Below are 25506 nucleotides of genomic sequence, written 5' to 3' on the forward strand. Positions count from 1 at the left end.
TGAAGTGTGCCTGAAATAAATCTTTAATGATTCTAGCAATTATTGTATAGACTTCCATAAAGACACATTATTTGTTATTCCTAGTCTTTCTTATTTAGGGTCACTGTTCAAAGTGTTACACTTGTGAAAGCCAACCATTCCAGAAACAAAGAGCCACACTTCACAGCCTAAGAGCTTCCGTATGAAAACAAAAATGTTTATTTTTTATAGGGGTAGCAAGAGAGACCACAGGGGTAACGAGGGAGACCACAGGGTACCCAGTTGGTGACCCCTGGTGACCACCAAATGACATCCCTCGTTTCGGGTCTCTTGCGGTCTCCGTTTGCTCTGCGGCTTTGCTCTGTACTCAGGTAGTGTTTCCCCCACTTCCCAGTCTGCTTGGTCTGTGGGAAGGCTCGGTCCTTCCTGCCGCCTCGACCGTCTCACGCTGGAACCCTTTAGGAAGGGCCTCCCATCAGGACGCCGACTCCCTGAGCCTTTCTGCTCTAGGGTTCTGCCTGCAGCTCTCCGATCCCTCGACCCGCGTCAAGAGGAAGAAGACTCCATGTTTCTCTACGATCAGTGGTTTTGAGTGTCCCGGCACCAATAGGATTGGTACAACAACTAGAGCGCATAGCTTGGTTCCTCCAGGTAGTCTTCATTGCTCTGGCCCTCTCCCTCATCCCAATACTTTGAGTCTGAGTCATAGGGGGGTATTTAGAAACTTTCCTATTTGTCATACAAGGATGGCCTTTTTCAACATGACAATAGGATATGGCGGATTGGGAAGTTGGGTCCTGGGTGTCAACCTCTGATGGGTAAGGGGGATACCATGTTCTCTCTGAATATAGTCCCCAAGTCCAAAGGGGAACTCCCTCCCCATGTGATCCTCCCTCATATTGCCAGCCCAGGGGGTCTTCTGAACTGTGGCCACACCGCCATGGCCACATGAGAAGGGGAAGACACCACCAGATTCGTCACACCTTTGACTGGAGTCATTATCGCTTGGGATAATGCACCCCCCAAACTTCACGATAATGACCTCTGACTTGGTTTATAAGGCTTAATTGACCTTTTTCATATTCAAGCACTGTTAAAGTGAGCAGTTCATTGCAGAATTACATGGCTTGCCTAAATTGTGGGTGTTGCTAGCAATTATGTTGTCTCTGTGTGATTGTGCACTCTAGTTTGAAGGACTTGCACATGGCGGTGGTGCTATATACATTGTTCGGAAAATAAAACCATGTTTAGTATTATTATTGCCATTTCCAACGTGAATCCTCCTAATCATCCTTCTCCTTTCTGTACCCTAGATATCTGGAGCCTCGGTGTAATCCTCTACATGCTGGTATGCGGACACCCACCCTTCCAAGAAGTGAACGACAGCGAGACTCTCACGATGATTATGGACTGCCGCTACACCATCCCTGAGCACATGTCCTCACAGTGCGCTGAGTACGTATAATACATTTATCAAGTGCCACTGTGAGTGCAAGCTCTTCTCATAGAGTTTGAATGGTTTCTAGACCTGCATTGTCCTTTCAGCTCTCTGTGCACACCACTGATACCTTTGTGGCGTGTAGTGAAGAACCAGAAGGCATTGCCACATGCAGTGGCCATCATTGACAACATTGTGCCTGGACGAGTTGCAGCTGTAAAGAGTCTGGGTGACCAATGTAATAAGGCTGCTTCTGGACACTCTCCTGTGGTTCCTTCACATAAGCTTTATTATAAGTTGCTTTAAGCTGTTACAGAGTGAACCACTGGGTCCCATCACCCATGCTAACTTCTTCCAACTGACCGAGGGTGGAACCTTGACACGACCTACATAACTAAACATTCCACTAACTCGCATCAACATTCTCCCAGCTCATACATACAAAGACCAGCACTTCACAACAACCAAGAAATGGAGAAGGGATGATGGATAGAAAGATAAACTGAAGGAAACCAGGGGCATGAGAGATGAGACTGTGATGGAACAAGAAAAGGAGGAATAGACTAAATTGCGCAAAGAGGGATAGATTGAGAATGAGGAAGAGGGACAGACTGTGAGAAAATATTGCAAGAATGCAATATTATAGACAGAATGCATTTGTTATAAACAATGATAAGGGAAAGCACAATAGAGAAACAACTGAGTGTGCAAGGGATTGTATAGCCCACATTGGGGTTCCAGTAGCCTCTGGATGTTTTGACTTCTCAAACCAACAAGACTGAAGTCCTAACATGAAAAACATAACTATGAAATAGAGTTGATTGGATTTTTAAAGTTGGCTAAGTTTTGTTACAGGGTAAAGGAGTGCCCGTAGTGGGGTTCAGGCACATGAAATCTTTTGGGTTTAAAAAAAAATATATCTACAGCTTTATTTAATAAGAAAACCATGCAGCACAGAAAAAACCACACAGATGTACGCAGATCATGGACAACGCACAAGACCGCAGTTTATGCGGGGGACTTGGGCAATGTGAGGGTCTGCTTAATGCTGTGTATTGCTGCAAGCCAAACCTCTGCTAAATAAAATGAAGGCCATTAGAAAATATGAGGAAGCTGCGCATCCCCCTCAATGTTACTAATGGGAGAGGACTAGAGACGCACAGAGGCATAACAGGCGTTCTTGTTTGAAATGGCAGATACAAGGAATTCTAGTTTCAGGTTATTTTTTTGCTTTGTGTACGGGTGCAGAAGTAGACTCGGGACAAAAAGGTGGCATGCTTGTTGCCAGTGCTCCAGATTAGATTTTGAGGTGGGAATATTTTACTCCCAATTTTTTAAAGTTGGGAGTAAAATTATTTTTCAGGGAGTAAAAATGCAAGTCCAATTCTCAGTGGGAGTATTTTATTAAAATGAAAAATGTTTTTACTGGAAAACAGACATGTTTTTGTAATAATTATTCCTTTGCACATAGTTATTCATACACATTGATGGATACATGTTTACGTCTTTCAATCAGGCAGTGTTGATTCCTGTGGTATTATGTGCACCACTGGTCCAAACATATACATGAAGCTGTGTGGGTCGAAGCAGGAGCACAAGGTCTGTTTCCTATTTTTTGGTGGGTGTATTTTTACTCCCTATTTTTATTTCTAAAGAGTAAAAGTGGCCGATACACCCCTTATCTGTAGGGCTGCTTGTTGGTATAAACTTTTATTTAACAGAAAAAAAGGAAGAACCTTACTTGTCCCTAAAACTAAGAGGGATTTCCCTGTCTCAAAACTAAGGATGATGTCAGAACGTGTAATTTTTTTTTTTTTTAAAAAGTACATCATCCACTGTCCTATGTCTCAAACCTATTTCCATCCCTTAGACTTCAAATGAAAAACTATATACCAGGTTTTGCCCTCACTTCAGAAGGGTGGCTCCTTCCTTCTGGATGGTTTTAGACAGTTTGTAAGTGATGGGGGAATTTCCGTCTTCCCATGACCGTCACTAGGACTTTCTATATAGTTCCACACAAATGGGGAAAATGTCTCCCTTCACCAAGTCTCGTCCAGGCTCTCTTTCAACAGTCAGAATGATATCTGGATTTGTATCAGAGGAAATATCTTCCCTCCTCTTCTCTTGACTTTTGCCACAGAATAGCTCTCTCTTCCCCTGGTTTTCGCATCTGGTTTTGTGAGTCCCAGACCCCTTTCTCGGGTTTCAAATGTCTTTTCCAGGCCTGATTCACTTTCCTGCCAGGAATTATCTTGCATATTCAATTCTAAAAACCTCTTAACCTTCTGGTTCCAGATCCCCTCTTCAGGTTCAAAATGTCTCTCTCAGGACCAGTTGAAATTCGACTTGCTGACATTTAGCACAGGTTCGCTGCATAAGATGGCTTTTAGGGTGTTAAAGCAGACCTGATCTTTCTTTTGCCATTTTAGTTTCTGGGATTTGGTATTCTTTAGTCTATCCCTTAGCGGCATGGTGACGGTGGATTAGTTGGGGATAAATCTTCTGTAGTACCCCACCAAACCCACAAAGGCTCTTAAATCCAGCTTTGTTTTTGGTATTGGGATTTTCTGGATAGCCCATATTTTTTTTGTTTGCGGTTGGACTAAGCCATTCCCTACAAAGAACCCTAGATAACATCCTGCAGACTGTGTGAGATGCCACTTTTTGGGGTTCACCATGAGACCTGCTTGTCTCAACGCCTGAATAACCTTATGTAGGTGGGCGATATGCTCCCTCTAAATTTTACTATGGATAACAATATCGTTCAAGTAGGCTCCACAAAACTCAGAGAAGGGACAAAGGATTAGGTCTATGAGCCTCTGGAAAGTTTACAGGGCTCTGTGAAGTCCAAAAGGGAGGACTGTGAAATGAAATGGACCTCTAGGGGTGGAAAAGGATGTCTTCCATCGGTCCGCTGCATTTAACAGCACCTGCCAATAGCCCTTGGTGCGATCAAATGTGGAGAGATATTCTGCATTTCCCAGTCGATCTATCAACTCATCTATCCTGGGCGTGGCATAGTTGTCGAACTGAGATATTGAATTGAGTTTTCCAAAGTCAATGCAGAATCTCCTCGATTGATCTGGCTTAGCCACCAGGATTATCAGTGATGACCAGGGACTCTGAGAGGGTTCGATGATGTCTGAAGAAAGCATCTTTTCCACCACCTGAATGTCTATTTCATTCTAGATTTCCGGAATGCAGTAGGGTTTTAAGTTAATTATGTTTCCGGGAGGAGTGCAGATTTAATGGAAGACTTCATTAAAGACGTCACGGAAAGAATTATAAGGTATGGTATGTCTTTTTGTTGAAAAAGGGGGAGGTCTGATGGAGTGAGTCCATCATTCTCGGGTTCTTCGGATAGAAGACTAGCCATAACAACCAAGGTTTGTTCTACGGGGTCTTCTCTCCATTCCTTCAACAAATTAATGTGAAAGATCTGGGTCTTATTTCTACAGTCAGGTTGGGCAATGCAGTAGTTACATGGTCCTGTTCATTCTGCCACTTCGTATGGCCCATGCCAATGAGACAGAATTTTATTATGTGAAGTGGGAAACAACACAAGAACCTTCTGTCTGACAGAAAAAGAACGGGCTACCACTTTTTTTGCTATATTGAGTCATTTGTTTTTCTTGTGCTTTGGGTAAATGGAAATGGACAAATTCCCTCACTATAGTCATGTGTTTCTTGATCCTTTGTGCTGTTTGGGACAATGGTACAATAGCCTCCTCTCTCTCCTTCCATGTTTCTCTTAACATGTCACATACGTCCCTCCGGTCTCTTCTGTACAGGAATTCAAATGGGGAGAATCCTAGGGAGGCCTGTTGGGCTTTTTCGGATTGCAAATGGAGCCCATTCCCAGCTTTTACCATCTGCCTCCACGGGTTTTCTTAGGATGCTTTTAAGAGTCTTATTAAAGTGTACTACTAAGCCATCAATTTGCGGATGATATACGGATGTTCGTATTTGAAGGATTTGTTTTACCTCTCCCATGATCTTGACCATAAAAGTAGAGCCTTGATCTTTTTTCCCCTTTTCGGTCTGGTATTCCTCCTCCACCTCGAGGATCCCTTGCTTGATGAAAAAGAATACACACTCTTTTCCTCTAACTTCTACCTCAGGGATCACTTTCGGGAATGCTTGGGATCGTTCCTCGGTGCAAACGCTAGATCTGGGATGATCTCAGTATGTTCAAATATAGTTTTTTTTGGGAGGTTCAACGTCATGTTTGGCCTATTCAAACCCTTTTATCCCCTTTCAGTCTGGTATTCCTCCTCCACCTCAAGGAGTTTGGGAAAGAGGGCTCTTTCCAGGACCCCTTGGGCAATCCTCTCTGCCTTGATCTGATATGGATGTTGGCCATTTTTATTAATACTACCTTCACATCCCCTCTATAATCATGATCTACTACTCCAGCCATTATGTCTAGCCCATGTGTCCAGGCCAGACCTGATTTCAAAACTAACCCGATATGTTTCCGGAGTGCAATGAGTATCAAGTCAGTAGGAACAAGTTCTCTCTGTCCAGGATCTATCTTTATATCCTGGCTAATGGAGATGCCAACTCCTATAGACTCGGGAGTGGCGATGGATGGGATAGAGGGTCAGTCACTGCGTCTAGTGAACTTAAGGGTCTCCTGTTTTTTTATCAACAGGGCTGGATCCCATTTCTGACACCATATGTAAGGGTGCACAAGTAGACTCGGGACACAAATGTGGCATGCTTGTTGGCATAGACATTTAGTTAACAGAAAATGAGAGAGAACCTTACCTGTTCCTATAGGTTTCCCAGCCTCAAATAAAACTAAAGATGGGGGCGTGGCTTGGAGCACCAACGATGTGGTCGCTCCGCTAAAGCCGCTCGTGGATTGCCCACCGCCGCAGCTGAATTCATGCGGTTCCCTTGGCTGAAATGAATCGCCAACAACAGCTATAAGGAGTGGAACCGGTGGAGCTTAAGTGGTCCAAAGATGAACAGCCAGCACAGAAGCTTTGCACCCGAAACCTCTTTCTAAAACCCAGCACCCTGCGCCCCTCGGAAGAAGCAAGATGGTGGGCACACTTACGAGTTCGGATGCGGCCAGGAAATGGAGGCGGACCCTGCGGTGACACAGGAGCCGGAGGCGATGTGAGCCCAGACGCAACCTGCAGCCTGAAACCAGACGTAGAAGGTGACCCGGACCTATCGAGGGCATAACGGTGAGGCGGCTGGCGGAGCATCAGCTGGAAGGAACAGCCCCGGCTCCCGGATGTGATACGCGGCAGCGGAGACCGCGGCGAATCTGTGCCCCGCAAGCGGTTTGGAGCCGGAGCCCCGGCATGAGGCGGAGAGGCGGGGAGGGGGCCAACGAACAGAGCCTGGCCCCGAAAGAGGGGAAACAGTGAGCGCGGCCGGACCGCGGGCCTGGTGGGGATCCCCTGGTGGCTAAACATAACAACCAGCGAGGGGAGCCACACTGAGGCTGTGTTGGTGGCCCCTTACATCTGAAACAGCAGCTAAGGTGGGCAACACAGGAGATCAGCCTGGTGCCCACCTCCCACAGGAACTCTAAAGCAGGCCATCAGCCCTGAAGGGTATCGAAAAGCAGAGACACTGGTCACAGATAACGCAGTGGTCCGGAGACTCCTGTGCACGCAAGCGAAGACCTCCGATACTACTCTGCCCCCACGCTTCATGGCCTCCCCCGCTGACTTGCTCTGCTGAAAGATTGCAGCACCCCTCTTCGCCCTCCGCTGCCGCTGACTTTGACCCTCCGTTGCCGACGCACACCCGCCGGGCTGGGAGCTCCCTGAAACCCTGCGCTACGGAGGCGGTCCACTCCCCCAGGGACCCCTGGCTGCACAGCGCAACCGCCGGTGTTACCGAACGGCCCCTGCAGAATCCTCCTCCGAGATCCACCTCCCGTATGTTTCCTGAGGTGCCCCGGCCCACATCCTCGCTCAGCTACACCGCCCCACCTAGGGGAGCGGGACAAATGCCTGGGCCCCCTCCCCTCGGTGGGGGCTCCTAGACCCTCCGTCCCGCCTAGCCTTACTGGAAGGGTGCAACCTACCGGCCCAGGGGCATCGACGGACCTCGCCTCCAACTTGTGAAACCCACCTCCTTAGAAGACCATAGTGTTTGCTGCCTACAGAACCTCCACCTCAACCTTAGAACTCCACTGGGGGACTCCGGCATCTTTGGGTGCATCTGCCCCACGCAGCCGCCATGTCTAAACAAGCGAAGGCCAGCAAAAACCCAGGCATAGCCACTATGTTCTTGACAGCAGACAAGGGTAAGAAACAGGACCCTCCCAGTCTTACCCCGCAGAAACCCCATGGAGGAGATGAGGCCCTCGCTACCAAAGGAGACTTAGTGGCCTTTATGGCTGACATCAAGACCGAATTCCGCTCATGCCTGTCAGAACTCATCGCCAAAGTGGAACAGACTGACCAGAGGGTGACTGAGGTGGAGCAGAGGCTGGGCGAGGTCGAAGATTGCTCACTGGAACACACAACCACACTGGGGGAAGTTCAGTGCTCAATCAGAGCCTTACAAGACAAGTACAAGATCCTAGAGTACAAGCAAGAGGACCTCGAAAATAGGGCCCGCCACAACAACCTCCGGATCTGAGGAATTCCGTCCTCTCTACACGACAAAAACCTGGCAGAATACGTTGGGGACTTCTTTCGGTCCTTGCTCCCAGGTCTGGACGAAGCCAAGCTTGTGTTAGACCGCACCCATAGACTACGCCCACGCCAGGGAATAGACTCGGATCTCCCCCAGATGTCATCACCAGGGTCCATTTCTTCTCTACTAAAGAGGCAATCTCAGCGATCAGCCGTACTGGGGACGAACTCTTTTCAAGGCTCACCACTCCAGATTTATCAAGATCTCTCAATGCTCACCCTTCAGAAAAGAAGGGCGCTCTGGCCCCTGGCACTCTTTCTCCAAGACCAAAAGGTGCGATGCAGATGGCTATTCCCAACGGCCCTGCAGTTCTCATACAAAGGCGCAGTGCAACGTATCAGCCACCTGGAAGACGCTAGTAAAATCATGCACCCAACCTCGCCTAGAGAATCCGCCTCGCCAGACTCGGACAACTGGAGGCCTGGATCCGGCCCCTCCCCCGAAGCCTAGGCGGCCATCATGGTCAAAGGTGCAGCGGAGCAACCGGAAGAGATAATCGAGGATGGGCAAGGCACGCGCCCTGTAGGCTCCCATCACGCATACCCGTCGACCTTTTGGCCGTGCCACGCGAGGATCCATCATCTTCAGGGTAAGGAACATGTGATGTTAACTGCGGAGGCGGGCTATATCCATGGCCCATGCCCACTCCAAGGGACGTTCCAACTCTGAGTCCTTGGAAATCCACGGCACTGAGTTATTTGTTGGCCCCGTTGGCCAAGGGTTTGACCGCTCACACAATGTCGGCCCACCCGCTGGTTAAAGTTACGGCCCCCCTTCTTAACTCTCACCGGTGATGGCGGTTGACCCAGGCGTTATCAACCCTTCCCCCCCAAACCAGTCAGCGGGGCAGAACCTGGCCCCGGGCCACCAAAACCTAAAACTTCTCTCCCTCAATGTCAATGGGCTGAACTCTCCCGCCAAACTGAAAAATATCCTGCAAAAACTCCTGGATGAGGAGGCCGCCGTGGATATGCTCCAGGAGACTCACCTGCTACGAGCAGATGTCGGGCTTCTCTGCTCTCGGCTGTATCCACTCCAATTTTTCACCTCAGGAGAGACTAAAAAAGGAGGCACCACAATCCTCTTCAGGAGAGATCTTCAACCTCAAATCCTGGACACTAAAACATGCTCAGTAGGCCGGTTCATAGCAGTCAAATGCCTCCTGCTTGGAGACCTATACACCTTTGTCTCCGTGTATGCTCCCAACTCTGGCCAATCGAACTTCTACGACTCACTAAGCTCCTCTCTCTCACGCTTCATAGAAGGCCAGGCGATAATAGGAGGGGACTTCAACGGAGTACCAGACCCGATAAGAGATAAGTCGCACCCCCCCCGACTCCGAACGACTTCACCCAGGCACTGAGCCTCCTACACTTATTCAGATCCATGGAGGTGGTGGACTTATGGCGGGTCTTACACCCCACTGAAATAGACTACTTTTTTTATTCTTATGTCCACCGAACTTTTTTCGTGGATCGACCTCCTCCTGGCGTCCCCACAAACTCTCGCCTTCGTCAAGGAAGTGTCCATTGGCTTAAGAATCCTATCGGACCACGCCCCAGTGATCATGGAGATCCGGGCGCAGAACCCCATACCTAATACTCTGCGTAAATGGTCATTTATACGACCCGATTCTCAATGACATGTCGGCGAGGGACAGAATCGCGACTGCGATCAAGAGCTTTCTTGAAGAAAATCCAGCCTCCGATATCTCACCGGCGAATAACTGAGACGCCCTGAAGGCAGTGATTAGAGGCATCTTGATTGCACAGGGAGTAGCCTATCATCGGAACAGGCGGCAGACCCGGACAGCCTTGGAGGAAGAACGGAAATTGGCAGAGGAATCCCACAAGGAAAAAGGCTGGTCCCCCAAAACGCAGCGAGACCTATGCTTAGCCAGGAAGAAGCTGGAAGCCCACTATGCGGAATAGACCGCACAATTAATGGCCAAGGCCAAACAATCTTACTATGCAAAGAACAAAAAGGCAAACAAATTTCTGGTAGCCATACTGGCCAAAATAAAACGAACTAATACTATCTCCGGTCTGCGCGACTCCAAGGGAGTCGTCCAATACTCAGAATCTAAAAAACAGCAATTGGCGGTAGCTCACCTGACTCAGGTCATGACAGCTACTCCGCGAGACCATCTCAAACAGAAGGTATACCTGCAAAGCGCAGCGCTGCCCCAACTCTCCACCTCAGCAAGGGAATCCCTGGAGGCACTAATCAGAGAAGAAGAGGTCGAGGAAGCCATCAAGTCGCTCAAGACACGGGCCCCAGGCCCGGACGGATTCTCGACCAGATACTACAAACTATTCAGACACCAGCTAACCCCCGCCCCCTTTAGTGACTCTCTTCAACTCTTTCAGGGAATCTGGATCGGTGACCCCCTCGATGCAGGAATCAACTACTATTCTCCTGCCCAAGCCAGGGAAAGACCCGAGAGACCTGGCCTCCTACAGACCGATAGCACTACTGAACATGCAAACCTGTATTCCAAAATTCTCGCGAATCGCCTGGGTCGCATCCTGCCGGAGATAATCCAGCCGGACCAAGCAGGTTTCATCTTAAACCGGTCAGCAGGGGACAATATCCGGAGAACTTTAAACTTGGTGGACCTTGCCGCCCTAACTCCCAAAAACTAGTACTGATGGCCTTGAATGCTACCAAGGCATTTGACAAGGTGGACTGGCCATTCATGAAACGCACATTGGGGGCCTTTGGCTTTGGAACAGCTTTCCAGACAATGGTTCTGGCCAACTACAAAGAACCCAAAACATTTCTGAGGGCCAACTGATCCATCTCAGCCCCGATCTCTCTGTCCTGTGGAACGAGACAGGGCTGCCCATTATCACCTCTGCTTTTTGCACTTACCATGGAGTCCTTAGCCCAGAAAATAAGACAAAACACCCAGATCAAAGGCCCGCAGGTCGGCCCATCGCAACACAAAATTGCCTTATACACCAACGACGTCCTGCTTACGATCTCGGAAGCCTACTCCTACCTGAAGCATGCCCTAGCAGAAATAAGCAGCTACGGTGAGGTATTCGACTTTTCAGTCGACTTTGCTAAATCAACAGCCTTGGGCATTGGCCTTGCACTGGAGGAACGGGAAACGCTGATCAAGATGAGCCTGATCAAGTGGGAAAAAAGAGCCATCCCCTATTTAGGGGTCTACATTCCGGCGGACCCAAAAGAAAAATAACAGACTAACTTTCTCCTGCTATTTAAAGAACTGGAGGGAGACCCAAGACGCTGGACGACCCAGGAGATCTCATTAATGGGACGAATAACAGCCTGCAAAATGAACTTTCTTCCAAGGTTTGCTTATGCCTGCTCCTCCCTCCCAGTGGCAATTCCCGCACCAACCCTTTGAGATCTACAGAGGAAAATGGTGAAGTTCATATGGAGAGGTAAGAAAGCTAGAATCCCCTACAAAACACTACTGGGTGGCTCCAAAATGGGAGGGCTAGGAGTCCCAGACTTGCAGGCCTACAGAGTGGCGGCTCAACTGGCACATGTCCACGCATGGCAAACAATCACAAACCGGCCCAGATGGGTAGAACTGGAACAATCACGGCTGCCCCTACCCCTACGATTCCTGCCACACATCCCGGCCCCCCTCAGAACACATTGGGGAGATCTCCTTCTGATAACCAAACACACCCTGAATTCCTGGGACTGGGCACTAAAACGGAAGGGCGTCCCGAGGGACCTGAACCCGCATTCGCCGATTTTCCACAACCCAGCTTTTTCACCCGGGTCAAACCCGCGCAATTTTCAACGCTGGATAAAGGGTGGCCTTGAGACCCTAGAGCCGATGTACGAGGGAAATGCGCCATGCACGTTTGAACGATGCAAGCAGAAGTTCCAACTTCAGGAAAAGGACAGATTTACCTACATACAACTGCGCCATTGGTGCTCGCAGCCCCAAATCCTACAAGCAGCAACGCGTGTCCCAACCTCTCTGGAACTATCGCTCAAGGACCCCCCGATTCGAGGCAGGATTTCTACATTTTATAGGCACTTTGTGGGCGATTTCCTGATTGAGAGAACCCGCAGCATGGCCCAGTGGGAGGCCAACTTGGGGCACCCGATAGAGGACCAAATATGGGTGGACATCTGGACCCGAGCACACTCCTCATCCACCTGTGTCACCAATAGGGAATGTGGATATAAAATTATGCTGAGGTGGTACTATCCCCCTCTTAGGCTCCATCACATGAACCCCAGGGTGGACCACTCCTACTGGAGAGGATGCAGCCACCCAGGCTCCTTCTTCCACATGTGGTGGACGTGCCGGAAAATCCAGCGATTTTGGAGACAATGTCTGGGGACGATTACACAAATCACCAGGGCTGCAGTGCCGCTGGAGCCAGGGCCCGTCCTGCTGGGGGTCCCGGTCCCGGCGATCTACCCACGCTCCGGGAACAGGGCGAAACTGTTGACCCAATGCCTTCTAGCTGGGAAATCGGTGCTGGCCCGCTGTTGGAAGTCCCCGGACGGCCCCTGTTTAGCTCAGTGGTGGACAAAACTATGGGACATACTGATAACGGAGAAGGTGACAGCAGCAAAGGCCGGGGTCCTCCACCGATTCCAGAACATTTGGGGCCCGGTACTAGAATATGTCCAGCGATTTCCTGCCCTAACCTATAAGCCTATCGATGCCCGATGGACCCTGGGAAACCGTGAGGATCCCGGAGGGGACGCATATACTATGGGGTCACAGAACGGAGGGCCCAGAGAGTAAAGGCCTTTGCAGGGGAACGGAGGGAGGGGGGGACAGGCCCGGAGGGAAATATTTGAAGGTCAACACATCTCTGCTATTATTTACGATGTATGCTTGTCAACCTGCCTTGATTTAAAATAAATACATTAAAAAAAAAGGATGATGTCAGATCGTCAGTCAAAAGTAAATAGTGAACTGTCCTATGTCCCAGACCTATTTCTATCCCTTACACGTCAAAAGAAAAATGACATAACAGGTTTGCCCTCGCACTCAAGAAGGGTGGCACCTTCCTTCTGGATGATTTTAGGCAGTTTGTAAATAATGGTGGAATATCCTCCTTCCCCCGGCCGTTACTAGCCCTTTCTATATAGTTCCACACAGATGGGGAAAATGTGTCCCTTCCTCAAGCCTCTTCCAGGCTCTCTTGCAACCCTCGCAATTGTATCTGGATTTTTACCAGAGGATGTATCTTCTCTCCTCTGGTCTTCTCTCAACTGTTACAAAAGGATATTTTTCTGGTTATGTGGGTCTCAGACCCTTCCTTTATCAGGTTTCAAATGTGTCTTTCTCAGGCCCGGTTCAACTATCGTGTCAGACATTATCTTGCATGTGCAATTCTTCAAACATCTGAACCTTCGGGTCCAAGACCCCCTCTTCGCGTTAAAAATGTCTCTGTCTCTCAGGCCTGGTTCACTATCGTTCCAGGCATTAGCTTGTATGCATAACTCTCCAAACCTCTCAACATTCGGGTCCCAGACCCTAATCTCTTTTCTGGTTTCTTTGGGATGCTCTCTCACTCAGTAGGTTTAATTTCTTTGTTTGGTCCCACTGGGACCAGGAAGATGGTTCTGCACTTACTCCTGACCACAGCCCCTAGTGTTCCCACTGCCTTCCTGGTCCCCCTCTGCGTACCTTCTGACTTGGTTCAAGATGGTGCTGGCCCGTAGCAACACCGGCAAGCTTCTCTGACTTCCTTTAGGCTCTTGCGGTCTGCTCTCAGTGGCTCTGCCACGCTGGTTTCTCACCGTATTTCAGGTCTCACCTGGACCACTTGGATGGCTTGCTTCCTGCCACTGGAAATCTGGTTTCCCAGCCTTTGGGTGAGCCCTTGCTCCATTCAGCCTTCTCTGACGCCAAATTCCTTTGTCTCGCATCCTGGTCTGCAGCACGTCCTCTTCGCTCCCCAGCTCGATACTCCTCTAGGGCTTGACTGACTCTGAGGTGAGTCCTTCGTCGGTTTTTATGGTAAGTAATCTTTCGAATCTCTGATAGCTAGTTTGTTTGTCTTGGTTCTGCGTAAGGCTCTTAATTGCCCTGTTCTTCTTGGTGTCTGTACTTCTGGAGCCATCTACCTTCACCCTTTCCTCACACTTCCTCGTCACTTTATTGTCTATCTGATAGCCAAGGATACTATGGATGAAGTACCTACCCAGAAGAGAGAGGAGACAATGAAGGTGGAAGTGCTTGGGCCCTATCCGTGTTGTTGGGTGAAGAGTGCATGGTGGTTAACATACAGCGTTCTCCCTTGATGGTCTTCCCTTCTCCTGTGGATGGGATCCCATCCCTTGGGATCCTCCCACTGAACACCAACCACAGGGGGACTGTGAGGTAGTGGCCTCACCTCCCTGGTCCCATGGGAAGGGTCCTCCTCTGTGGGAGAAGTGACGGCATCAAGGGATTTGTCACATTTGTTAGGTTGGTAGTCAGTTTCTATGAGGTTTTAAACTGACCGCCACACTGTAAAATTGCCTCCATGTTGTATCTTGTGCACAGGAATCCTGCTGAGATGGCGGCACGGGAGGCTTGCAGGTAAACAGATAACACAGATAACATGGCCTTTCTACATTAGTTCAGATCCACAGTTATTTATAAGCTGTTAAGTACATAAGATGGGGAAAACCCACCGACCACCTCACTCAGCTTGGGTCAGCCCAAATTGGCATACACATAAAACATTCATTCCAAAGCCACTTTCCCAACATTCTCAGAGATAGAATTCACTATAACAATCACCCCCAAGTCGAACCTGCCTTGGCTCAGGCTGTGGGAGGTTACCGGCCCGCTACGCCCCTTAACAAGGGGAATCATGGCTATTGACACCCTACGGCTTTATTTCTTGCTTTTTCTCAAGGGAGACTGACTCCGTGCATATTGTGCAAGTAAAAGATGGCCACACCCAAACAAAAGGGACCAAGTTGCCTTTTCAGAGCCGCGAGTCATTCTGTTCTTCTCTGGGCATAAGGTGCCCCACACACCTTACCCTGTTTGGAAAAGCTGACTCACTCACCCTGTCCTTCTTTCGTGTTTTCTCTAAGACCATTTGCATTCTCTGGTTTTTCGCCTTCACTCCTCCTGCCCCCACTCTCCAGGTCTAAAAGTAACCTGCTCTGCTTTATAGTCCTGAGACTGGGATAGAAGTCCTTCATGATTTCGGGTTTCTTTTCTTTATGAAGCTGCAAGGTGCTTTGCCTGTAGGATTTCCCCGCCTGTGTGATGGCTCTGGCTTTCCCTTGTAGTCAATAGATTAGGTTGTATGCTAAAAAGTTATTTGGATGGACTCTGAGTTCCTCCTGTACTCTATGTTGGGTGGGTGTCTCCCTTTAGTTTCAAGGGGGGTCTTGGCTGCTCTGATTAGAGACCTGGTTTCGGGTTGCATCTGCAGGGAATACGTGGGTGTCCCTTTCCTCCAGCCTCCCTCGAGAGTGGGGGAGAGTGGGGGAGCAGTGGAGTCCTCTCCTCGCTCTATGGAACAACTGGATATGCAGAGTTGTGCTTCACCTGGTGATCCTGGGTACTACGTGGGGGCGAGGTAAGGGTTTGCTATATCTGTTCTCTTTGGGCTCGAGATGGTACGTCTGCAGGTTAATTAGGATTACCCCCAATAGTTTGCCATCTTTTGAGTCTGTACTGGTGTTTACAGAATTTGCTCCAGCGTCCCCTCTGTGAGAGGGCGATTCAGGGAGATGTGTTCCGTTTTTTTCGGGTCCAAGCGATCTGGGAAACCTGTCCATAATGGTCCTTCCCGTCTTAAAGGACTGGCAGATGCACTCACAGGCCCATGTGAGGATGGTCAGGAGGGCGCTGCGTCACACACAGGAGGACGTCTGTTGCACACCAGGCGGCTCTATGCTTTTGGAGGCGCTTTGAAGCACAGCCTGATGTGACAAGACTCTCTCACCGGCAGAGTAGAGCTAAATTCATCTGGATTGCTCCACAATGTTTTCCATATTGCGAGAAAATATATTCTTGATGCTGTAAAGTGGGTGAAAATAAATGCAATCAAGCTGTATTTATTAGAGCAGCTCCAAAATGTGCCACGCATCACATTATTCATAGGTTGCCCTGGTTTTGGATTGCGCCATTGGACAATACTGACCTCCAGGTTTTTTAACAAGATTAGATGCAGCAAAAGTGTGACCAGAACCACTGGGACTGTTGCATGTCTAAGAATGTTTAAAGCCTAATCTCCAGTTTATAAAGCTCGCCCATTACCTTCCCATACCAGACTGGTTTACTTGGGACAGTGTCAGCGAGTCTCAAGAGTTCAGAAAATAAAGTGAGCATCGAGTTGTTTTGAGCGGGAATTCAGATCGAGCAGTTCCACTGCAATTCATTTACAGAACATTTTCGGTCACTGCCAGATTCAGGATCAACCTGTTATGTCGTGGTGGTGGGGGCGGGGGGCATCTTGTTAAGAGAACTTTAAATTACCTAGATTATGTTAACACACGAATACTGTCACATGTACTAAATATTCTGAGGAAAGGTGTAACGCGTATTCAAAGGGATGTGGAACACAACAGAATCCCTTGAAGGGAAACACTGACTGGTGTGAGTAATATTGGCTGAATTGCTCTCTCGTGCTCCCTTTCTCACCCTCCTACTCCTGCTCTCTCCTTCCTCCTTTCTGTTCCTTTGTCGCACTACCCTTGCCAGTGTCCCCTTTTCGCCCTTCTCCCCCTCCCCCTTCGTCCCTCCTCCCCTTTGCTCCTTCCTCCCCCCTTGTGTTCCTCCCCCCTTGTGTCCCCCCCCCTCTTTTCTTCCTCCCCACCCTTTTCATTTAAGTGTCATGATTATCCTTTGAACTAAAGGGTTATTTCCTCTGGAGTTTCCAGACAAATGCCCAGCTGAGTTCTCTGATTGCTGGAGGCTGGACCAGATGGTGAGAGAGGGGTGGGGGCACCCCCAGTGCAATCTTAGGTATTTGTGAGATCCTCAGCATAAACATGTACTAACTTTAATTTTGAAGGCATGGTTATGATCCTCTTGGTAAGCCTTTACATGGGCTTTTCATCTCCTAGTGCTGCGCGCTGCCACTGGACTCAAAATAAAGCAATGCGCTCATCCAGCCACATTTTCTTCCTACACTGAATCGGTATATTATGCTCATTCCACAAACCATCCAATCACAGATTTCTCAGGCTCTTGGGACACTGTTAACATAGCAGCATTCCTGACCAGCCACTGAGCACATCAAGTACAGAGTAGGGATGCAAGCCAAGAGCAGACTTGCATGGCCAACCTCAGCCAACACCCTATCCTACCTGATGTGCAGTTGGCAGTCCGGGACTGAGCAAGGAAACCAAGACCTGTAGGACAACCAAATATCTACATCCACCTACCCACCAACATGCAATCAGAATTTGTCACAATTCAAAAACCAATTCCATAACACTTCAGAGATGTCCCTTAATTTGCTGCCTCAGGGCGTGGATCCTAACTGCTCGCACCTGCATGGCCCATACAGTTATTCACTGCTAGGATAAAGACTTGGGTAGCTGTGTTCAAGCAGATACTATTAGTAGAAAGGACGTTTGGTGTGTACCCGTAAGGCGGATGTGATACCCCCTAGAAGTGCATCCATCCCTGTAGACTGCATTAGGAATCGTTGATGAGAGGCCTCTACATGCTCGGTTGTTTGTGCGGCCTCTCGCAGGTTGATTACCATGGGGAACCACTCTAATGTTGCGGTTTTAGTCTTCCCTCCCCAAATGAGCCATCACAAGCAGTCCCCAGGTTGGTCGACGACCCATGCCAACTTGATGAACTCAAAACACAATAAATACAGTGCAAGCTAGGAACCAACGCAGCCTCTTCGAACTGCATCAAAGCACCATTAACGGCCACTGTGACCACTCGTATTTGTTTGTGGGGTGGAGGGGTTAACAATCGGCGCGTATCAGAGGTAAGGCTGCTGTACAGGTAGTCCAAATGGAACAATCGACTGGCCAGTCTTGGAAAATAGCTTAGTCCATGACCGCTGGAGGCCATAACACAGCCCACGAAAGTGATGTACTTGCTGACTAGTTACTTCTAGCAAACAGGATGAATCTTAGATGTGGACCTAAACCGGTATGGCTCCTGGGGCGATGCCCGTATGGATTGAATCCATTGGTTTAATTGTATGTTATTTGGCTCCATATGGTGCTTTTGCTGAAGAGCTGTATAGAATTTGAAAATCAGTACAAAAATAAGAGGCAATTTACAATCAAAGGATGAGGCCGCGGCATGGTAGGCCAGCTGCGAATGGTAGAAAGATAAGATATAAGATTTAAGGAGGGTATGGAAGACTCAAGTTCCGCACCTTGGGATCAAGTAGGAGGACAAGCAGAAACGGCAGGAGCGACATGGCAAACCAGAGTCCAGGAGAAGGAAGTGAGACGAGGCGGGGAGAGAGGGAAGAGGCGAGTAAAGATTGATGAGCGAGGAGAGCTAGGGAGGCGGGAGTCTATGGCCACATTGGAGAATCGTTCAAGGGTAATGAATTTGGAAGGGGAGCCAGCTGCGAGAGTGAGGAGAAGTGGGAGCCTAGAGGTGTGGGCGGAGTGACCTGGAAAAGAAGAGTGATCGCTCAGTTGAAAAGAGATTGGGGAAGTCGGGCTCCAGGGAAACCTAAGGAGGAAAGAGCACATTGGAAGACGAGGGATGCTAAGAGTGAGGGGAAGAGTTTTAGTAGGCTGAAAAGTTACGAAAAGAGCACATTTTGCAAACATTACAAATGTGAGTGTCAACGTAAAAGTAGGCATGAAGGTATATAGAAATCGGGTAATTTACTCAATGGAAAACATTGCTGTCCGCAAATGTATCAACGAGATACCCAAAGGCACTCATTTCCCAGCTGTTCATAATCGTATAAATGACCCTCCCACCATTAGTTACCATGAGTTATTGCTTCATTTTTTGTGTTTAAATATATTGACACATGCCTCATTATCTGTGAAACATGCAGGACTTTCCTGCTGCCCCGTCTCATACAACCATTCCACATTTACCTCCTGTCAAAGTGTACACATGTTAAATCGCACATAGGCAATGATTTCACCATGCATAGAACCCTGTTCCCTTTATAGTCCTCATAACCCCCCGAATATCTCGCTCTCGAATTTCTCTTCAGGGGAAGGAAACCCTTTTAGGTTAGCCATCCCATTTCCAGGTGACCCGCTTATTGGTGGAAACTCGGGGATGTGATTTTAAGAACGAAATAGTCAACTTGAACTAGAAGTCTATATAGGACCTCATTCGGAGCTTAAAACAACGTTCCATCTATGTAACCCGTTATGGTGTGCTTTCGCCTGCGTGTGTCAGGAAAGCAGCCTGTACTGTATCTCGGTTTCCATTTCGTCTGGGCGGACCTGGTGGAAAGCATGCATGCAACACACTCTGCAAGTCATCCGTGTTCATGACACCTTGCATCTCGTGCCCAGAGCAGAGAATGTCTCACCTTTAGTAGTTAGGCACTTGCATCATGCGGCTCTGCTGGGCAAGGTTTCGGCCCCGGGCACTGAATCCCTAATTAGGACCAGTAGTTTGTATAAGGATGCTTTTATATAGCTTTGTAGACCTGCAGCGAGGGCCATACCAGGCGTTATGGGCCCTGAAGGCTTAGTTAATGGCCCGAGCAAAGCTTCTTGGAGCTTGCCACTTCAAAAGTCTTTGCTTTCCATACATGCATCCAGGAGCCAGCTGTGCTCGTGCCACATGCTGTATGGCCAGGAACATTGATAGGACACGTCCACATAATGATCAAATAGAATCACAGGTCACACTTTTATCTCCTGCCTCATTTCCCTTATTGGTAATTGTAATTGATTTTGGTATGTATACTCTACCTATCAACATTACTTCAGTTTTTGGTTTGGCCTGAAAGATGCAAAAAACAAGGGGTGTCCTGGGAGTCACAGCTCCACTCTACTGATGAGGTCCAACCAGACCTAAACACGTGTCTGGGGTTGCTGTTGGTACTCGTGTTCAGAGGAGAATTGCTTAGCATTTTGGGGCTGGACTTCCCCAGGGCAGGACAAAGACTGATATGCTTTAGATATTTCTCCTCTGTGAAAGATAGTGAGCTAAAGACTCTGGGTAAGTCTCTCGTAACCAGGACTAATGTCTGGCAGAGGGACTCCCAGGACCCCCCTTGTTTTTCTGGACTGAAAGATTCCATATTGCTGTATGAAGAATAAGGTATCCAAAATGTCAATCAGAATCAAAAGAATATGTAATAATAATGGCACAAAGAAAGGCTGCCCCAAGGTTCAGTCCATGTTTTAAAGAACCCATCTCGTATGTAGTGCCGTTTCCTGAAGGCTGCTCAAGTAACGTGGTGGGTGGCATCTGTAGGCTTCTGAGCTTGACGTCCAGTGTCAGATGCTGGAACGCCTTCATAGGGGAGGAATTGCAGAATATATGTGAACCAGTGAATCCTGTGATTGACAGCTGCATATGCGAAGTATGGGCATACTTAGTGGGCTCTCAAAGGTACCCTAGACCTCCCCCTTTGGTACCCGTTCCCCAGGCCAGAGATCAAAGTGCTATCGCCAGAAATGGAAAGAGAATTCTATTTTGGGGTATGTGGGTGTTTCTTTTTGCTTTTGGGGATGGGGGGGTTCTAAATCCACCATATTTTAAGATTGGAGTTTTAAATGGGCCTAAAGGCAATTCGGATTACACTTTGATCTGCACATACAATATGGTTCCCTCACGAGAATAGGTTTCCATCTTGGACTTTTTCATGGTTTTGAGTAATTTGCCGTTGCTCTCCCTTTTTATACATCCAACACCTGGGCATTAAAGGATGCATGCACCTTGCTTATTGTCGACTACAGCGGGAACGTGATGCATGTAGTGGCTGAGCTGTACCGTACACAGGATATCTATATCTGGTATGAGAATATAACTTGCTTACTGCCACAGTAATCAACCATGTGAGGCTTTACTGATCTATAAAGAAAGGTTCCCTGGCCCATGGCATGTTGGGTGTTCCCCAAGCATGCACCAAGTTAAACTATAGTGGATAACTAAACTACGTTTTTGTCTGCTATAGTACAGTGGCTATTTATTGTATTAAACCTACGCCTTTTGTAACCGCTGTGGCCTCACTTTCCGTGATGTCCTCGGGGTCGGAGGTCATGCAGCATAACTTCCTGTGTTGTCATTGGGACTGTGAAATCACGTTCACTACACGCAGCATTTTGGTGACTCGCCATCCGGTGTTGGCTGGCATGCCTGACAAATCTAATTGTTTCCATTATTTGAATGGATGCTCAAGGAGCCAGGTGCAATGATGGGTTATGGAGGTTGTCTATCTGGATTTAACAACCTTGCAATTGAGCTAGGGATAAAAATGGGTTAGGATTTGGCTGATGGACACACAACGAAGAATGCTGTTAAATGGAGTTCTCTCTGAGAAAGAGGGGAGTAGATGCAATAAACCATTTTTAAAATGAATGAATTCCAGAACGAGGGCTGGGTCATGCGGTGGGTGGTGGCAGAGGGTGAGTCGGGGGGCAACATTAGTACATCTCTGTTCTTGGGCAGAGTAGTGAATGTGTCCCAGTCAGATGCGCTTGTTTTAGTATTGCAGTGGGGGGAGGAGTCACCTGTAGTGTTCAGTGAGACCCACCTGTATCCGGACCCCAGGGATGGCCTCCCCTTGGTATTGCAGTAGTGATGTCCTGTATGAGGTGCACATGTTTTGGCGCTGCTGTAAATGACCTGATTCCATCTGGGAACTGGCGCATTACGATTGATGAAGTCAACAATTCTTTGAGTTCTCAAAAGCCAGGCAAAGCGGCTGGTCTTGATCTGATACCAGTGGATTTTTAGAAGGATGACATTTTGATTTGGGCTCCGATTTTATTTAAGGTTTTTAATGCTGTTATATGTTCTGGAGAAATCCCTAAAACATGGAGAGATGCACCTATAGACCCCATATACAGGAAAGGGGGAGAGGTCTTCCAGAGAACTAGGGCCAGATTTCATCATTCGACTGTCTTCAAAATATTTGGCAGAATTATGTTTAGCAGATTACATAACTGGGTTATTGAAGCTGGGATTATCACCGGAGCGCAAGCCGGCTTCTGTGCCGGCAGAGGTAATGTGGATCGTGGCTTTCTCTTGTTTTTATTAATTCAAAAATACGTGAACTTGGCAAAAAAACAGGTTGTATGCGTATTTTTAAAATTTAAAATCAGCCTTTGATACAGACTCAAGAAATACTCTTTGGCAGGTATTAAATGATTGCAATGTACCCACGTCGCTGGTTAATTCCATCAAATTACTATACTCAAAAACGGAGGCATCGGTGCGCTATGGAGTTGGGTTGGGGGGGGAGCAATCAAGGCTGTTTGCTGTGAATAGAGGGGCGCACCAGGGATGTGTCTTAGCGCCCCTCCTTTTCATAATCTATATACAGGTTATAATAGATGCATTAGAAAGGGACGCTCTTGATGCCCCCAGAATTGTGACTAAGGAATGTGCCACCCTTTTTTATGCTGATGATGTCTTTTTAGCTATATCTCGAAGGGGACTTGAGACATCGCTGGCTATCTTCAAGAGTAAGTGTAGCAAGCTTGGTTTTTAAACCTCCTTTTGCGAAGAACATCCCCCTGAGAATAATGGCAGATGGTATAAAGCTGGAACAAGTCACATCTTTGACTACCTGGGAATTAGGTTCCATGAGTTAGGGAATTGGTCTGATCAACTTGTTAAGGCCAAGACTAGTCTGGGGAAATATAGTGGTGGAATATATTCTTTTTTCTCTAGTCGTGGCAGTGGGGCAATTTCGCCGGCTCTGGAGTTATATGATCAGCAAGCCTTGCCAGTGGCCCTTTATGGGTTGGAGCTGTGGGGTCACTCTAAATGGGTCCCACTGTCGGGTATTAAGAACAAGTTTTTTTTTAACTACTCTTGTTGCCTATAAGTGCTCTGACTTCCCTGATGCTATTGCTCCTTAGTGTTTTTCCTGTAGTAGACCTGATTGCCCTTAAACCTGTGCTTTATTGGGTCAGACTGTGGTCCTCCCCGGGATTCTCAACATACCAGGAGGCTCTGGCACATTTTCTACTTTTGGAGGGGGCAAAGAGCTGCTGTTGGTTGGCCTACGTAAAATATTTATTATATATGTGCGATGAGAGAGCCCTCTGGGATAATCTCCTGAAGTGCAAAAGGTCATCAAAAATAGATCTTAAAGCAAATGCAAGGAGGAAAACCATGGACAAGTTGGAAGTGGAATGGGCCTCTTTGTGGAATGCCTCGGCGTTCCCATGCAGTGAAATGATGGGAAATTCATTGAGCCTCTTGGACAAAAGCCATCCTCCTTATGAGCACTCTTTGTATGAGCGAATGAGGCTGGGGATATTACATACAGCGGGGTATATACGCTCATGGTCAACAATGCGATCAGGACTATATCCACTGTGTTGTTTTGCTAATGAAACATTATCACACTACATGTTAATTTGTCCTGACACTTTGGATGTAAGGAGATTGTATTTGAAACCACTATTTAATGCACAAGGAGTTTGTAGTATTGAGGAAGCTATGCAATTTTGAATGTGTTCAATTGATAGGAAAGTTGTTTTTACATCTGTAAGGTATGTCCATGGAGTTTGGTTATTGAGGCAGCGATATTTGGGAACTGTTTTTACAAAGAGGCTGCGAGCGTGCTCTCATAAAAGTGATATCAGACGAGGATGCCTGAACTTTATAAACGCGACGAGACCCACAAGAAACTGGGCTGCATTTCACCTGATGACACGCCAGTAATTTATTGGCCGCGCTGAAGAGATGTCGACCTTGCAACGATATATGTGACTAAGTGATGAAACATGGCAACTTTTTCGCTATGTGCAGTAGCGTATTAGAGCTACACATAACGCCATCAACTTAAGATGACTGGAAGCGCTTTTCAGTGGAACCTGTGTAGAGATTTGATAGAGGGCACTTGAACTCGTTCAGCCATCCACCATATACCTTCTCGTGTTGAAGTACTGTGTTAACTATTATATGGTGTCATGTGTCCGTTCCTCGTGTGAGGGCAGCCCGAACTCAACCACAAGAATCTAACTGTTTTTGTATCGGACGCTACAACAGTTAACCTTTGAAATAATTGCAAACTGTTTAGGTCTAGGTGCCTGTGCGAAAGCCAGTGTTCGCGTGGTTCTTAAACACGGTAGTTAGCAGAATAGCAGTGGAACATTAAAAGTTCACTTTGAACTATTCAAGGTTGAGAGGCGGTAACTCTAGTTCCGCCGCGCTAAACGACCTATTGAGACATATCGTGCTTTTAAGTATACCCCCCTGATGAATTTCCCTTGACTGTGTGTGTATGAAATGAGTGAGGAATGAAACATGTCGGGTTAAATGGGAGTGAAGTAGTGTGGAGGTTAGTAGTTATTTGAGTTGTATTATTTGTTTTTTCTTTAACCCCATTATTGTGGTTAGACTTAGGAGTAATAAGTTGATTTAATTTAAATTTTTGTATGTTTATGTCGTAATCCCTGATTTTGGAGTTCCCTAGGATTATATGTGCACTATTTTTCTTCCGGTGTACTTAAATTGTCACTGATGCGATTTGGTCGTCTTTGTGTGTTTTTTTGTTTTTTTGCCTTCTCTTTATTGACTTTTTTACCTTTTTTTATGTACTAAAGTTTTTAAGGATTGTGTTATGATGAATTATGCCCTGTTGGCATTTTTATGATGTATATTTACCATTGAAGGTTAAATAAAATGTATATTTACCATTGAAGGTTAAATAAAATTGATAATTGTATAACTGGTCCAATTCCTACTGTGTAAAGCTTAAAATATCAAAGCACTAATGTTTTTAGAGATATGTATACTGTGTTTTCTCTACCCCTATTTCTGCCTTCTAATCAGTGAGGTTGGACATATGACACCGTGATACAACACTGTGGACCATTCTTTAGTTTATATTTTTTAGGGTGTTCCTAAAGATAGGGGGTGCTTTGGTCCACAGTCTAATCCCCCCACCTCTTTTGTGTACTTTGTTGAGGATGCAACAATACCTGTAGCAGGGCCTTTTGTTTTGTTTGCATTCTATATATTTTTTAACACTAGTACAGCTAATTTATTGTGTTTTATGTATATAATTAATTTCTATTTATGCTGAAGGTTTTTATGCTGAATAAATCTATTGAAATGAATTAATTATTTTGTAAAACTCCTTGTGATAGTAACTTGGTGTGACACAAGTGATCGAAATATCACTGTTAAACATATTTTAAACAGACATGTCACACATAAGTAAGTGCAACGGAGACCTGGCAGCTCTGATAATTCTGCATAAGTCATAATTTACCGCACAGCATGCTGTTGGGGGCGTTTCACACATATTTAATATTTTATTTAAGCCATAATGCAGAGCTTGGTGGGCCGTACTGGGTGGTAACCT

General features: G+C 47.2%; 1 protein-coding gene across 4 annotated transcripts in view; it reads left to right on the forward strand.

The window, feature by feature from the left end:
* LOC138447842 (SNF-related serine/threonine-protein kinase-like) overlaps positions 1-25506 on the forward strand; it is a 385199-nt gene that overhangs the window by 287171 nt on the left and 72522 nt on the right. For all 4 annotated transcript variants that reach the window (XM_069604277.1, XM_069604268.1, XM_069604287.1 and 1 more), the window contains exon 3: positions 1293-1434. In XM_069604277.1, the coding sequence (XP_069460378.1) occupies positions 1293-1434 (142 nt within the window). The remainder of the gene's footprint in view (positions 1-1292; positions 1435-25506) is intronic.

Source organism: Ambystoma mexicanum, chromosome 1p (assembly GCF_040938575.1).
Source record: "Ambystoma mexicanum isolate Mex_15411 chromosome 1p, UKY_AmexF1_1, whole genome shotgun sequence".
Lineage (NCBI taxonomy): Eukaryota > Metazoa > Chordata > Amphibia > Caudata > Ambystomatidae > Ambystoma > Ambystoma mexicanum.